Here is a 16,288-nt window from a genome sequence, read left to right as displayed (position 1 = left end):
CTATGTGGAGAGTCCTCAAAACACTAAAAATGGATCTACCATATGATCCAAACATCCCACTCCTAGGAATCTACCCAAAGCACTTAAAAATACTTACAGAATCTTTAGTAAAATTGTAAAAATTAACATTTATAAAGTACTTAAAGTAATACCCAGACAACTAATTCTTATTACTTTGCAACGATTCTTTGGGAAATGATTTACTTCCCCATTGGTATTGATTTGTATGGATGAATTTATTCTTGTCTTAACCTCCAAGGTCTTCTGAAATGTCAGTGGGGATCATGACACAGCACGTGGCATCACAAAGCAATAACTTGTCGGTTCCATTTTCTGAATTCCTCCTCACCTGCTTCCCTAACTACCAGAGTTGGCAGCACTGGCTGTCCCTGCCCCTCAGCCTCCTCTTCCTCCTGGCCATAGGGGCCAACACCACCCTCCTGACCACCATCTGGATGGAGGCCTCTCTGCATGAGCCCATGTACTACCTTCTCAGCCTCCTCTCTCTGCTGGATATCGTGCTTTGTGTCACCGTCATCCCCAAGGTCCTGGACATCTTCTGGTTTGACAACAAATCTATTAGTTTCTCTGCCTGCTTCCTTCAGATGTTCATTATGAATAGTTTCCTAACTATGGAGTCTTGCACCTTCATGGTCATGGCCTATGACCGTTACGTGGCCATCTGCCACCCGCTGAGATACCCATCCATCATCACTGACCAATTTGTAGTTAAGGCTGCCATCTTTATTGTGGCCCGCAATGGCTTTCTCACTATGCCTGTGCCCATCCTTGCTTCCAGACTCAGATACTGTGCAGATAACATCATCAAGAACTGCATCTGCACCAACCTGTCTGTGTCTAAACTGTCTTGTGATAACATCACCATCAATCGGCTCTACCAGTTTGCAGTAGGATGGACCCTATTGGGCTCCGACCTCATCCTTATTGTTCTCTCCTATTCCTTCATCCTGAGAGCGGTGCTAAGGATTAAGGCAGAGGGAGCTATGGCCAAAGCTCTGGGCACCTGTGGTTCCCACTTCATCCTCATCCTCTTCTTCAGCACGGTCCTATTAGTTTTGGTCATCACTAATCTGGCCCGGAAGAGAATTCCCCCAGATGTCCCCATCATGCTCAACATCCTGCATCACCTCATACCCCCGGCTTTGAACCCCATTGTCTATGGTGTGAGAACCAAGGAGATCAAGCAGGGAATACTGAAACTACTCAGACGGTTGTGAGAAGCAAAATATGTGAGACCAACATTAGGGATATAACTTAATAATGGAGGAAAGTCATTCTGCATCAGAACTTTAAATTGATACTGCAGAAATGAGTTTGAATTGGATTTCTGGATGTTTCATTTGATTATGAAGCTATACATATCTTGGGTTCTGTTTTCTATTGTATTGACTAGAACCATAGATTGTTGCATTACGGAGTTTCTTGGAGGTTTTCCCAGGTCTCATGTGACTAGACATTGTCAAGACATAATACAAGAGTTTAATTACAGTGATGTGAATTTTCAAATAAAGAGTAAATGTGTTACCAGTCATTTTCAATCCCTCTTCATTTCCTCAATTGCTTTATTCTTAGTTGTGTGTTAGATCTCTTGGTTCTTCCTGACCAGTTCCAACTGGTTTTGTGTCATGAATGGATTTTGGGCAAAGATAGGGAATTGGTCATAGAACTTTAATTCTTAGTTGAGTGAATGACATATGTCATCCACTGCCACCTCTAGCCCTAGCAGATCTTATTAATATGTTTACCTAATGTCATTTACCAGGAAATTGAATTTCCTGTAGTTCTTTCCTTCTTTTTAATGATTTTCTTAAAAATATTTAGATAGCTGTTTAGCACTTGGAAGAGAAAATATTTGTTTATGATTGGGATTTTTAAGAACTTCCTCTTGCTGCAATTTTTTCTTTGTGCTCATATGGAAATAGTTTCTGGAGAATTAAAATTCTAGTAATAACATCAATAATTTTATAAATATTAAATACAAAAGCTTGTAAGCTGGATAGCTCTAAAAGATGTATATTGCTTTCTCCCCTTCCAAATAATTCTGGTGAAGTTCTTTCTCCTTTTACTTGTAATTCTATGAGGTCAGTATTTGTCTACTCATTTGAAGTTCCTGTGATTCAAACAGAAGAATAAACACGTAAAAGACGTTCAGCAAATGCTAATAGAATAACTAAACTGGGGACTGGACTGGCATAAAATGGGAAAATGCAATTATCTGTGGAAAGAAATACATAATAAAACAGAATGTGGGAGGAGTGTAAGTATAGCGGAGTATGGTCCTAAATATTGAATATCTCTCCCCTATTACAAAGAAACACTTAAATGCATGAAAGTTTTAAGATGCTCGGGGGAAACACTATAAATCTCTATTTTCTCTTTCTCTTTGTATTTAAATGTATAGATAACTTAAGCAGGTAATTAGGCTTATACAGGATGTAATACTTCAGGCAGTGGTAGCTCAGAACAGGAAACCCAAAACATCTCTGTATTTTTTGACCTACAAGAAAGGCAACATTATGACATTAGCAATATGGTGGACCCCAGCCATAAATGATTAGGTAACTGAGTAGGCATTAGCCTGGAGGAAACTATGCCTGGTTACCTTTGAAACACCCACCTAAATCTTTAGCAGAAGTAATATTTTATTTTAGAGCCTTTGTTCTACTTAGACAAGAAAATCAGAATGAACACCCTAGATGTTGGTGTTTAAGGACCCAAAGTTGTAGAAATCATAAAGATATAATTTTGTTGGAATGTCTGTGGGTCAGCCCCAACATGTTAAAGTCCATCTCAGCTCTGCATCTACAAGGGAGATAGAATAGAGTGGCCAGGAGAGAAAAAATATTATTCAACTTTAAGATATAAGTACTAGACTTTTCTTTTCTATGCACCAGATGACAAGAATTAATCATTTTATAGCCCTTTGTCATTTTCCCTCATGATCTTTGGTTTTTACCAAGAGAAGTGCCAGCTGTACTAGAGACTACAGAATCTAGGTAGAAAGACATAGTTGAGAAAGGGACAGCTGTAGAGGTAAAACTTCTCCAACTTGGGAAACAAGGACAGGGAGGGGCTGTGCTGAAGTAACAAATACAGTGGCCAACCTGATATCTAACACTCGGGAGACTTGTGTCCAGACTTGTTCTGGTTGTGGCAGGATTAAGATTAGGTTTAGTCTGAAAGCAATCTTCACTTGTAGACATTTGAGAAAAGGGAGTACTCACTGCTTTAATGAGATTATTTGTTATAATTTAAGACATTATTTCTCTTTTCATCTTAATGGTGTTTTGTACAAAAAATATCCTTACATAAGAGGTGAGACTTGGCTTATGTTTTTGGAGAAAACATGGCAGAATTAGCAACTTGGATTGATGATGCTGAGGACATCATCCAAAACCAACTAAAGCACCAACTTGAGTTTATTTGGGCTCTTCAGCACTTCATCAGGGTCATTTGATGGCCTGCTGAATCATTCTGCCCTTGCTTCTGAAAGTTCTGTCTCTTATTCTGCTACTTCCATTTTTTTTTTTTTTTAGAGATTTATTTATTTATGCATACAAGAGCTGGGGTACAGCCAGAGGGGTGTGTGTGTGTGTGTGTGTGTGTGTGTGTGTGTGTGTGAGGATTCACCAGAGACAGTGTGGGAAGCAGAACAGGTAGAATGACTGAAATACACTGCTGAGGGGACCAGCAGACGAGCCAGGAGAGGTCTGCTGCACCATATGCATAGCTCCCGGCCAGGGCTCCACTCGTGCTGCAGTGGTTAGGGATAGCTTCATAGGTTGAGTCTTAACCTCTTGCACCACCAGGGAGTCCCTTATTCTGCAACTTCTATCCTGAGAAATTCAAACATTTTAGATGGCAGTTACCAAGTAAACAAAGTGAGAGTTACAGGGGTGAAAATTGTTGAAATGAGTTTGGATTCTGCATTAACGCTGCTCGATTTTTGCTGCTATTTTGTACTGAGCCTAGGTGATTGGTTTTTTTTTAAAGATTATTTATTTTTGCATAGAAGAAATGGGTTACAGGCTGGAAGTATGGGGTGAGAGGATTCACTAGAGACCGTCTAGTGGGCAGAACAGGTGGATTTACTGAAATATACTGCTAAGGAGAGCAGCAGGTAAGATAGGAGAGGTCTGCTGTACAATATGGGTCAGCTCCCTGGCCCTGGATCAAACTCAGGCCTTCATAGTGATAACCTTGAGACTTAACCCCAAGACCACCAGGGAGGCCTCTGGTTCTAGGTTTTAAACCTTCCATCTGAAAACATTTCATTTCTGAGGTCAAACGTGGAGAAAAGAGTTGAAATGTTGTGACTGTTAGAAGACCTATAGTGGAGATCAGGGATTTACTAGCTTCTGCTCAAGGTAGTTAGTGGATACAGAGGAATAAAGGGCAAGGAGAGGGCTCTCATTTCATCAAGGACTGACTTATTACAGTCTAATTAAATGTACACACTTTAAATTAGTGTTCAAAATTCCATGTAATTACTTTCTCTTGAAGTGACATTTTATTGTGGAAAGATATTTCTAAAACAATAAAAAATTAATAATAAAATAAATCATTAAAAAGTCCTCACTTCAGAAAAAATTTTCTGCTAGTATATGAAACTAATAGGCAACATGTTAAATGATTTATTTCATGAGTCTAATGATGTCTGACTTCTTAGATTCATCCCTATGTGCTAGTCCTTTCCAGTGCAAATAGTACATCTCAGTTTAGGTAACTTTCAGACATTTCAAGGGAAAATATAAGCTGATCACCACTCTTACTTCATCTGTTTCAGAAATCTCTCATTTTACACTGGAAGTGTGTGTGCATCTATAGGGAGGTAGGAGCCCATGAGAGCAGGATTCCCAAACTAGCTGTGTTTCCAGTCTCAGGAGAGTGGTTATTATAGAAAGCGCATCTTCATAAGGTCACCCAGGGGCTACAGTCATCAGAAGAAGGCCAGTGGGAAATTGAGGAGTCACACCGTGCCCGAGGGTGTGACTGCTGCTCGGAGACACTTTGTCAGTATGTATTTTGGGGAACCGTGCACTGGAAAGCCAAATATAATGGTTAAGTTTGATCCTCAAGTTAATGCGTTGTATATATCAGGGAATATATAACATTTCACTCAAACGTTAGTCTGTAAGGACTTTGAAAGCCATGAGCACATTAGACTGTGGGTCACCTAGCTCAGAAGAGGTCAGCTCAGATCTGTCTCCAGCAGGAAGGCTGCCTGGAGAATGTCCCTTCTTTGATTATTAGAGGCATAGTATCAGTGTCCAGATTTGTATCAATAGCCACAGAGAAAAATGAAGGATACCTTGTCCTTGACCTTAACGAACTTTGCTGCTCCTGGGAGAGGTAGCTAAGAACTACAGACCCAGTTAGAGGCATAAAACCACGTAAAAGGAGCCTATAGAATTCTCACAGGGTCCATGGGAATAAGATTAATTTTCAAGTTGGGAGACCAGAAATTGACCAGAATTGTGATTAAATGACTGAAGACAATGGGAGAAACAGTTCATTTGATGTATGAGGCTGAGCAGAGCTGTGACATGAGCTGGCTGAACCGAGCAGTCGCCTTGTATCAGGGTTAGTCTAAACCAGTCATCCTCCTAGCATTGTTTCTGCAGAAGCAGCAAGAGTATTACTGAGCAATTTGTTAGCAAGGCAAAAGTCTTGACTTCCCTTCAGACTTACAGAATTGGAAACACTGGGGGGTTGGGTTTGGAAACTTGTGTTTCAACAAGTTTTCCAGGTAATTTGGGACCAGAAGCATGGGAGAAAATTCTGATAAGAAGCTCACACTATATAGTCAAGGGGGGAAAAAATGATTCCAAACCTTCACTGGAAGATATTTTGTGCACGGGGCAGTTCAGCAACATGCCCCAAAATTCATCTATAGAAGCCGACTTTTCTTTTGCTTCAGGACACAGCTGAACCTGAGCACTCCTTCACCAGCAGGAGCCAAGATGGTCACAGAGAACTGAAGCTCCACTTTCTGTCACATCATTTCCCGGGCATATTGAAGCATTCCTCAGGTCTCCCCTTGCACTGGAAGGCTCATTTCCATATTTTTCTCTGTGTCCTAAGAAGTGCGCACTGTTTTTTAAAGCAGTCGCCAAATTCAAATAAGACACTACACTGGATTCTTTTGCATTTATTATTTTCACTAGTAGGTTGCTTCCCCCACCCCTTCATTACTACACTAATTTTTCCATTTTGCTTTGTTCAGGTTTTTACTGTTAATCAAGGGTGTCAGTGGTTTAGAGTAGAGCAAGATGTCAAGATGTGAACTAAATTCGTCAAGGACCTTGTAACACTTTCAAGGGTCTCTCAGGCGCATCTGCCTAAGCACACTCACTGAGCACCTGTCTCGTCACCCTGCAGTGCTCGCTCAGAGCTGTAATAAAAGATGAGATTTCATTGCCGACAGATGGAGCACGCCTTTTAGAAAACAAATAGGAAACATCACCAAGTATAGGGAAATTTTGTTTGTATTTCATAGCATGCCTGGGGGATTTAAGGATCAGAGAGAAATAATGGGCAGGAAAGGCATCTAGCTACCTGTGTTAAAAGAGTAAACAAGAAAAAAATTCTAACAGGCGTCACTCTTGGTACAGATAAAATGGTACTAGCAGAAGAAATTGGTTATCTGAGGGCAAAACAGATGATTCTCGGAGGATAGGATGCATAAAGCATAGAGGTGAGTCCAAACATAGCGCCCTGTGAGGGGCTGGGTGGATGCCTGTGGAGCTGGGCACCTTTTCATTTGAAGGGAGTTATTCTCTATTCATAAAGTTATGAATGCTGAGGACATTGTTTTTAACAAGGATTAATGTGGTCCAGTTCGAAATTTAAGACAGATTTTATGTCAATAGACTTGTGGGGGCAGCTAGGTCAGTTAGGAGATTCTCTATCTTTCATCAGAATTTATTTGCCATTCATTTACTAAGCTTTATAATTTGGGGAGTACAACTTCCCACCTCAACATGTACATGTGCTTCTCTCTCCCACGTGGAACCACATCCTCACTTTATCCCTCTTCAATCCTCTGTGGTAGCCACCATGTTTTTCAGTGTTTAGAGTTATTTGTGTGTTCAGTGTTTAGAGTCACTTGTGTTTTTCTTTGGTTGTTTGTATTTCATAAATAAGTGAAAACACATGGTAATTGTCTTTCACTTTCTAATTTTTTCACTTGGCACAATCATATCAAACTCCATCCAAATTATGCCAAAAGGCACCATTTCATCTGCTTTAATGCCTGCTTTAATGTATTCCACTGAGTTTACAGAGAGTTCCTTTATCCAGTCATCTGTGGATCAGCATTTAGGTTGATTAGGTTGTGAATAACATTGCTATGAACATAATGGTGCATAAATCTTTTGTATTATTGCTTTCATTTTCTTTCAATAAATGCCTCCAGATGATATTAATGAAACAGCCAAACCTTGAATTCTTGTCTCTTTTCCTTCAGTCATTTCCAGGCCCACCTGCCAGCCATGGTGTTATCTCTCAACAGCACGGGGACCCAGGTGACTGAATTCCTGATGATCTGCTTCCCAGAAATGCAGGCCACACAGCATTGGCTATCTATAGTCCTGGCTCCTCTTCTGGTTTTGGCCCTTGGGGCCAATTTTGTGCTCTTACTCACCATCCGGCTTGAAGCATCTCTGCACGAGCCCATGTACTACCTGCTTGCCATTCTCTCCTTCCTGGATGTCATCCTCTGCCTCACCGTCGTTCCCAAGGTCAGACTCTCCCTGGATTCTCTCTCAGGCATTGAGTCATTTTTCTCTAAACAGTATTTTGTTTTGCTGCTCTAAGTCCCCCTACACTTGAAGGAAAACCCAGTGTGAGTCACCCACACCATCACACTAGGTCTGTGCAGTCTCACATATATTTCCTCTCATTCGCAATACCCAATGTTTTTGTTTTAAGGTTTCTTTCTTTCCCAACTGACAGACCCTCTCCCAATCTGAGATAGTCCCAGATTTGAACATTTTACTTCTAGGAATATTCTTTATTCCTTTTGACTTTGAATGACCCCATCCCTATATCCAAGGGATCAGGAGTTTACATTGCAAAATATAACTGAATGCATGGTTATGTCATGCACATATACTGAGATAGGAGCACATTGGAAGAGGTTTCTCAAGTGTGTGAAGAAGTCAAAGGGTGTCTAAATATAAGTATTGGCCTTATTGGCTTTATGCTCTTGTGACAGCTTTAGATGAGCAGATGTGGTCTGGTGGAGTTTGGGTAAGAACTCTGGAGAGTTCTTTTATTTTTAAATAAAGGCATGGTCTATACAGGAGAGAACAGGTATAAATCAGACTCTGGAGATTGGGCTGTACATTGAAGGCATTTGAAATTAGGATACTATCTCCTGAAACTGTGGGTCTGTGATTTGGGGATATGAATGGTTTAAGTCACTCAAAGGTTTTTTGCAGAGTTAGGTACCCTATGGTGGAACAGATGCACAGTTTTTGAGAATAATGATTCTGACAGGTCCTGTTCATCTTCTGGTTCAACATGAAGCACATCAGTTTTGTAGGCTGCTTCCTACAGATGTTCATCATGAATACATTTCTTCCCATGAAGTCTTCCACCTTCATGGTCATGGCCTATGACCGCTACGTGGCCATCTGCCACCCGCTGCGCTACACATCCATCATCACTGACCAGTTTGTCATTAATGCAGTGATCATCATTGTCTTCCGCAATCTGCTGGCCACACTTCCTACACCAGTTATGGCTGCCAGACTCAACTACTGTGCCAGCAACGTGGTAGAGAATTGTATCTGTGCCAACATTTCTGTAGCAAGGCTCTCTTGTGACAATATTCACCTAAACAAACTCTACCAGTTTGTAAGTGTTTGGTGCCTACTGGGTTCTGACCTGGTACTCATCTTGCTGTCCTACTGCTTCATCCTGAGGGCTGTTGTACGTTTGCAGTCGGGTGGTGCAGCCACCAAGGCTTTGAGTACGTGTGGTTCCCATCTCATTCTTATACTTTTCTTTTATACATTGCTGCTAGTCTTCATCTTCACAAACAAGTTAGGAAAGAAGGTGCCCGCAGGGGTACCCATTCTTCTCAATGTCTTGCACCACCTCATTCCACCAGCCCTGAACCCCATTGTTTACGGTGTACGAACCCAAGAAATCAAGCAAGGGATTATCAAGTTACTCAAGTACCAGCGTTGAGAGTTGAGTCAAAGATTGGGGATTATTGAAGCCTGGGCATGTTTACTGGGGGCCTCATCTGAATGCCACAAGGAGCACAATATGACATCCATGCTACTACCCTCATCTTGAACCTAAATCTTCCTCAACCACTGTCACACTGTTGATTCTCACAATCCCTCCTCAAATCCTCATTGAACCCATGTTCAGATATCCATTGTTTCTTCATTCTGACCCCTTACCATTGTGATCCATCAATTTCTTATTCATTAAATAAGTATTTAATACCTTCCATTTACTCATCAGTTTCTACATTCTATCTCTCATATTTAACTCATAGGTCAGGTATGGGCCAGCACTTTAAATGAGCATGAAAGGTATAGGTAGGATTGGGGAAGCCAATGAGGACTTCGATAATCCACAGGAAAAGCGTTAATAGCTTGGACTAAAGTGGTGAGTAAAAATTGAAGCTTCAGGTCTCAAGATTTGCTGAGAGTTCATACATAGGATAAAAAAGATAGACTGGGTAAAGAATGATACCAAGACTTTTTGCAAGAGCAACTAGAAAAGTGAATTGCTAATAGTTTTTCTAGGTGTCAGTTTTATATGTGACATAAGAAGTTTATTTTTGACACTGAACTGCATTCCCATATTTAACTCTTCTAAATGACTGTACCTTTGAAGTACATCGCAACAGAGAAGTGAAAGTAAGTGATTGGACTCATGAAACTATTCAGGGGCCAGATCCAAACTAGAGCCAGAAGTTGGAGCTATCAGTATAGATGGTATTTAAATGCTGTTTAGATGTGTGGTACAAGATTGTTGAATTTTTCACTCACTTCTATCTCTCTCTTCAAGACACTTCTTCAAATGTTGGGTATCCTGGATCCACAATAACTTGCCACTTTTTTAAAGTTATTATCTCATTAAGGTCAGAAATCATGTTTATTTCTGTGTATCTGCAGCATCTAGCATTGTGTCTGTCACACAGCTAGTGCTTTATCAATTAATGAAAAAAATTTTTAACTTTCTCAAAACTTTTAGTCCTATTGTTTGGCACCTGGACTATGGAGTTCTGATGCAAAAATAATATGAAAAGATGCTCAACATCACTAATCATCAGTAATATGCAAATAAAAACCAAAATGACATAGCACCTCTTACTTTTTGGAATGGATGTTATCAAAAAGAAGGGATTAGTGTTATCAAGAATCTAGAGAAAAAGGAATCCTGTGTTTGTTGGTGGGAATGTAAATTGGTGCATTGTGGAAAAGTGTGTGGCAGTAGCTCAAGAAATTAAAAATAGAACTACCATTCGATCCAGCAATCCCATTTCTGGGTATTTATCTGAAGAAAATGAAAATATTTACTTGAAAAGACATATGCAGCCTTAAATTCATTGCAGCATTATTTACAATAGCCAAGACACTGAAGCAAGCTAAGTTCCCGTCAATGGTGAACAGATAAAGAAAATGTGGCATACACACACAGTACACACACACAGAGGTGTGCTTATGAACACACTGGAATATTGTTCAGTCATAGAAAGAATAAACTCTTTATATTTGTGACAAAATGGATGTAACTTGAGGGCATTATATTAAATGAAATAAGTCAAAGAAAGCATCCCTAAATAGTACCTTTTCATCATTCAAGTTGACATTTGAAACACTGTTGTCTTTTCTGCATTTTGTAACTGAGATAATAACAATTTTAATATTATTAAAAATAAATTACAAATAAGGACATTAATATCCATAAATATTTAAAAATTTATGTATACAGAAATAGCAAATACAACATAAACTCGAGTTTATTTCTCTACTATAGAATTTGTCCCCCTGAATTCTCACACTTCAGACTAACTAGCACCATAGCAATTTGATAACATTTTTCAAAGTCAAGGAAATGTTGTATTTTGAGGACGAACATTGGGGTTTGAAGAGGAAGAATAGAAATGAGAAATTGTTTAAGAGTTACATTTTCTCTTCTCCTTAATCTTATACCTCTGAGCTATGGGTTTCAACACAATTTCTCTTTAACTGATTGATTAGTCACCAATTGTTCTTATCACCACACTTATATAAAGACCCAATTGTTCTTATTACCACACTTTCTTCAATAACCTCTGTATTCCTTGCTTGATCTCCTGAGTTCGCACTCCATAAACAATGGGGTTGAGGGCTGCAGGAATAACATGGTGGAGGACATTGAGCAGGATCGGCAAATCTGGGGAGACTCTCTTCTTCATCACATGAGTCAGAACAAAGACCAGAAGGATGGTGCTGAAGAAGAGGATAAGGATGAAGTGGGAACCACATGTGCTTAGGGCCTTGGCCACAGCACCCTCTGCCTTGAGTCGCAACACAGCTCGTAGTATTAGGGTGTAGGAGAGAAAGATGAGGATGAGGTCAGATCCTAGCAGAGTCCAGCCTCCAACAAATTGGTAGAGACGATTGATGGTCAAGTCATCACAGGAGAGCCTGGAGACAGACATATTGGCACAAATACAGTTCTCAATGACATTTCTCCCGCAATAATAGAGTCGTGCCGAGAGAAAGGGGATGGGTACTGTGAGAAAGACACTCCTGGCTAAAGTAAAAATGGCAGCCTTGGCCACAAATTGGTCTGTGATGATGGATGGGTACCTCAGTGGGTGGCAGATCGCTATATAACGGTCATAGGCCATAATCATGAATGTGCAGGACTCCATGGCAAGGAAGCAATTCATAATGAACATCTGAAGGAAGCAGGCATAGAAACTGATGGTCTTAAAGTCAAACCAGAAGATCATCAGCACCTTGGGGATGACAGTGAGGCAAAGCACGATGTCCAGCATAGAGAGGAGGCTGAGCAGGTAATACATGGGCTGGTGCAGAGAGGTCTCCAGCCAGATAGTGAGCAGGAGGGTGGCGTTGGCCCCCATGGCCAGGAGAAACAGGACTCCGAGGGGCAGGGACAGCCAAAACTGCCAGCTGGGTGACCTGACAAAGCAATTTAGGAGGAAGTCTGAAATCTCAATGGAGATGGTGCCATTTTGATGTGTTGTCATATTTTGTCTTATATTTCTACAGCTTTCTCTTAGTGATCTGCAAAATTAGGTACAAGTTAGCTACTGACACAAGATACATGAAAATAGAACTTTTTTCTTTTCCTAAGTAAAACTTTTAGATGCTGGCAGGTTATGCAGAGCCAAGAGAATGTCTGTACATCCTTTGTGCCGTGCTGCTGGGGTGTTCCTGCCACTGTCCAAAGTACAGAGGACTGGGGTGATATGACTTATTTATACATGTTTGAGTTATTTGAGATTTATTTTTAAAATTATTATGTATTTGTAGAAACTAAAGAGGGGAAAATTAGAGTTTTACTTTTTTGTGATAAGTGAGTCTATAAATATGAATTTGTAATTTTCTTCCTCTTTTTTCATGACCACATAGACCACCATATCTACAATTTAGCTATAACAATATCTATGAATAAGTAACATAGCCTGTTACAAAGTAGGGACTCATAAATATCCCTAATTCTCTATACTATGTCCGTTTCGACCTTTCAATTGCATTTATTTTTGTTTTAATTAGAAATTTTTTCAAATTGTACATTAAAGTTAGTTTGTGTTTTGTATAAAAACTCATTTTAACTTGATAAGCATTGATTCTGGCAAATAATTGCTTTAATTTATTTCATATTTCTTAGATCCTTTTACTTGTAGGATCCTTAGCTTCTGGAAGAAACATTTTTAAAAAGAGAATGAGCAATTCCACAAAGCTGTGTGGGGATGATACCCAACATTAAACAAGGTGAAATACTGATTCTTCTGATTGATTTGTGAGGGTGATGAAGTCCATCTCTAAAGTCCATTCATCACCTTTCTATTTCCCTTTTCCATTTTCAATATAAAGATTCAGCAACCACATGCCTCTTTCTGCACATTACTTCAGTGCTGCATTGTTCCCCAATCATTTCACTTTTTCCCCTGTCATTCTATGAAGTACTAGGGCCACAAAACTGAATAAGGAAATATCCTAAATGTCAAGGAGGTAAAGCTAAAGCCATCCTGGGGACAGTGGATAATAACAAAAGACAGGAGGAATGACAGGATCTTGCAAACTATCCTGAGGCAGGGGGAGGGCTGACTAGCTCTGCCATGGGGAATAGACTGGAGACAAGGAATGTAAGTAAACTGATGTGATGCCCTCATTTACAGTAATGATAAAGGACTCTAAGTTTCTTCTCCCTCTGAATTGTGCAAGTCTGAGGAAAGGTGTAGCTTGGCAGAAGATATAGGCCAGGTCTTTCTGTGACCATTCAAATCTTTTAATTGATTGATTTAAATCTGTCTATGTAGACAGTGGTTTCTGTGAACATGTTATTTTGTTTTAGAAACTTCATCAGGAGTTTAAGCACTACCCTTTTTATTAGTCATTAGGCTCACATAAATAACATAAAATTCCATATTAGTTTTGGAATGCTTACCACATGCTGATACTGTACTCAAATATCTTAAAATAATAATTATCCCTTAATACAATTAACAGTTTTGAAAATATAATCTGGTAAGGAAAAGTGAATTTTGAGTGGGAGGTAGTAGTAAGAAGGTTTTAATAAAACTGAACTCAGGGCCTCCCTGATGGCGCAGAGGTTGAGTGCTGGGTTGCGAAGCTGCCCGCAGCCTCTGCGGTGCCAGTTCGATCCCCGGCTGCTCCCCGGCCACCGGAGGAGGGTCCCGCATGGTGCGCAGACCTCTCCTGCCGCCCGCTGCTCCCCTCAGCAGTGTACTTTGTCACTCTGCCTGCTCTGCGCCCTGCTCTGGCTCTGGTGAATTCTCTCACCCTCCCGCATTTCTAACTGTACTCAGTGCTTTTATAAATAAATAAATAAATCTTTAAAAAAAAAAAAAACTGAACTCAGAAAAGAATATTTTTGTAATGTTACAAACATACTTTCTTGGTTGAAATTGTCTTTTTCTTTCCAGTTATAATTTTCTATTTCCCAAACACAGTTCCAGGCCTGCTGGGCCAGCTCTTCACAGGTTGTCCTCATCAGTGACCCTGTGATTCACCAGGACTTGCTCTCAGAGACAGAGGGTTTGCCCTCCCACCTCATCTCTTCATTCCTCGTGGTCTTTTGCTTCCTCAAAGAGTTCTGTCGAGCTGTGTTGGCCAGGCCTGGCCTACCCAGCTGAGCTCTAGAAGAGATTTAGATCATCTTCTACTTCTGTAAGTTCAGAAACAGAATTCATTGGTAGTGACTTAGGCAGTTTGGGAATGAATTTTAATCATATTTTCTCCTTTGCAATTTATAATATTCAGAAGTAGGTGGGGTAAGTTGATTATTTTACCAATTTAACTTTTCAGAAGAGCTAATTGAGATCTAGAATATGATATAACTTTTCCAAGTTTAACTGGTACGATTACATGGTGGAATCAATAAAAAGTTCAAAGTCAGCAAATACATAAATAGAGTGGTGTCCTGTGTGACCATGATTATGTAGAAATGGGTATCTTATTTGGCATTTAATGTTACATGTTTTGGGGCTTTCCACCCCACTCCCACATGCACACACAATCCTAACAGAAAGTCTCCAGCAGTCTGGAACGCTCAGTCTTTTTCTGCTTGCAATTCTGAATCCTGCTTCCCACTACTCAGTATAAAGGCCCACTTTTAGATTGTCTCTCTTATTACTGTTCTCCTGGGTTTGTCTCTAAATGGATGCCTCCAAATGTTTGATAAAGAGTGTAAAACAATTTCTATAGACATATCCAATGATTTATTTTTTGATGACATAATTCCATATCTTCTACTCTCTAATGACGTTTAGCTTACCTACCAGTTCTGTATTTAGTCTTGGTGAAGTGACACACAAGGAAGGGCAGGATGTCATTAAGGTAAAAAAAAAAAATATATATATATATATATATATATATATATATATATATATATAAAAGTAACATCTAGCCTTGATTTGGTGAGTTAAGGGCCTTTTCCATGTCCTGGACACATTTAGGTCTGCTTTTCCCTCACTCTCTTTGAATACATTCCTTGTAAGTCCGACCATAAACTAATCGCACCTGCTAAGACCAGACGTGTTATCGTGACCCAACTGATGGTTTTGCTTGTGCCACAGCATCCACAGTTTCAGCCTGGCAAATTCTGTATGATTTCACTCATATGTGGTACATAAAGATAAAAAATGATATAACTCAATAAAACAAAGACAAACTACCAGACTATAAAAGAAAGTCAGTTCTGGAAGGGGGCAAAAGGATGAGCAAATTAAGTAAAAGGGGTCAGCCGTATCTTGATGGGGGGAAACTACAATTCTGGTGGTGAGCTCAACGTAGTATATACAGAGATTGATTTTAAAAGTGTGTACACCTGAAGCATGCATAACCTCCTAAATCAATATTACTGTAATAAAAACATTTTAAATATTCCTACTCAACACCACCTGTATCATTCAGGTTTTATCATTTTCTCTTTGCTTAGCTCACCCTCTGATCCTACTCTGCAAAATTTTTAATGTTTAACTCTTCCAAGCCACAATTTAAAATCTCACTAATGCAAGAAGAGTTTCTACTCCAGGAATTTCAAATTACTTCATGACAGAATTAAGGGTTTCCTGCATGGAAGCAGGGAAATCTGGAAATGACCTTTGGAGGATAGAGCCAATTAGAACAATTGGTCATTTAGATATGAGTGTCCATGGGGGTCCTAAAGGAAGAAGCATGATTTTTGTTTTGAAGAGCATTCAGGATAGTTATTTCTAGCACTAGGATGAAATTTCTGAGGATGAAGAAAGATTGTTTTATTTCATTTCCCACTCACTGACTCTTTTTCTCTTTTCTCTACATGTTCTTCAATCATAATTCATTCAGCAAACATTGAGCAACTTGCTCAGCCCTAAAAGCAAAGAAGTATTTGCTTTTTTCCCCTCTTTTTTTTTTTAATTTTGGTTTACAGTCAGTGTTAGCCATGGCAGCACTAAGGCTGAGGACCTAGAGCTAATGACTGCTGGCTCCAGGCAAGGATGGGATGAAGGAGCAAGGAGAGTTGAAGGTCAAATACTAGAGAAATCCTGCAGTTCAAG

At 39.7% G+C, this 16,288-nt stretch overlaps 3 protein-coding genes across 3 annotated transcripts; 2 read left to right on the top strand and 1 right to left on the bottom strand.

Moving 5' to 3' along the window:
- Positions 1–284: 284 nt before the first annotated feature.
- LOC311177974 (olfactory receptor 56A4) lies at positions 285–1,238 on the top strand (the record flags this gene model as incomplete). The annotated part of the gene is made up of 1 exon (XM_084244269.1): positions 285–1,238. The coding sequence occupies one exon, from the start codon at positions 285–287 to the stop codon at positions 1,236–1,238; it is 954 nt and encodes a 317-aa protein (XP_084100395.1).
- Positions 1,239–7,514: 6,276 nt separating this feature from the next.
- Positions 7,515–9,219, top strand: LOC311182559 (olfactory receptor 56A4-like; the record flags this gene model as incomplete). Its single annotated transcript, XM_084251429.1, has 2 exons — positions 7,515–7,763; positions 8,524–9,219. The coding sequence occupies 2 exons, from the start codon at positions 7,515–7,517 to the stop codon at positions 9,217–9,219; spliced, it is 945 nt and encodes a 314-aa protein (XP_084107555.1).
- Positions 9,220–11,302: 2,083 nt separating this feature from the next.
- On the bottom strand, positions 11,303–12,250 carry LOC311182383 (olfactory receptor 56A3; the record flags this gene model as incomplete). Its single annotated transcript, XM_084251125.1, has 1 exon — positions 11,303–12,250. The coding sequence occupies one exon, from the start codon at positions 12,248–12,250 to the stop codon at positions 11,303–11,305; it is 948 nt and encodes a 315-aa protein (XP_084107251.1).
- Positions 12,251–16,288: the final 4,038 nt, after the last annotated feature.

Source organism: Talpa europaea (genome assembly GCF_964194135.1).
Source record: "Talpa europaea genome assembly, chromosome: 1".
Lineage (NCBI taxonomy): Eukaryota > Metazoa > Chordata > Mammalia > Eulipotyphla > Talpidae > Talpa > Talpa europaea.
This window is presented reverse-complemented; position numbering and strand designations above follow the sequence as displayed.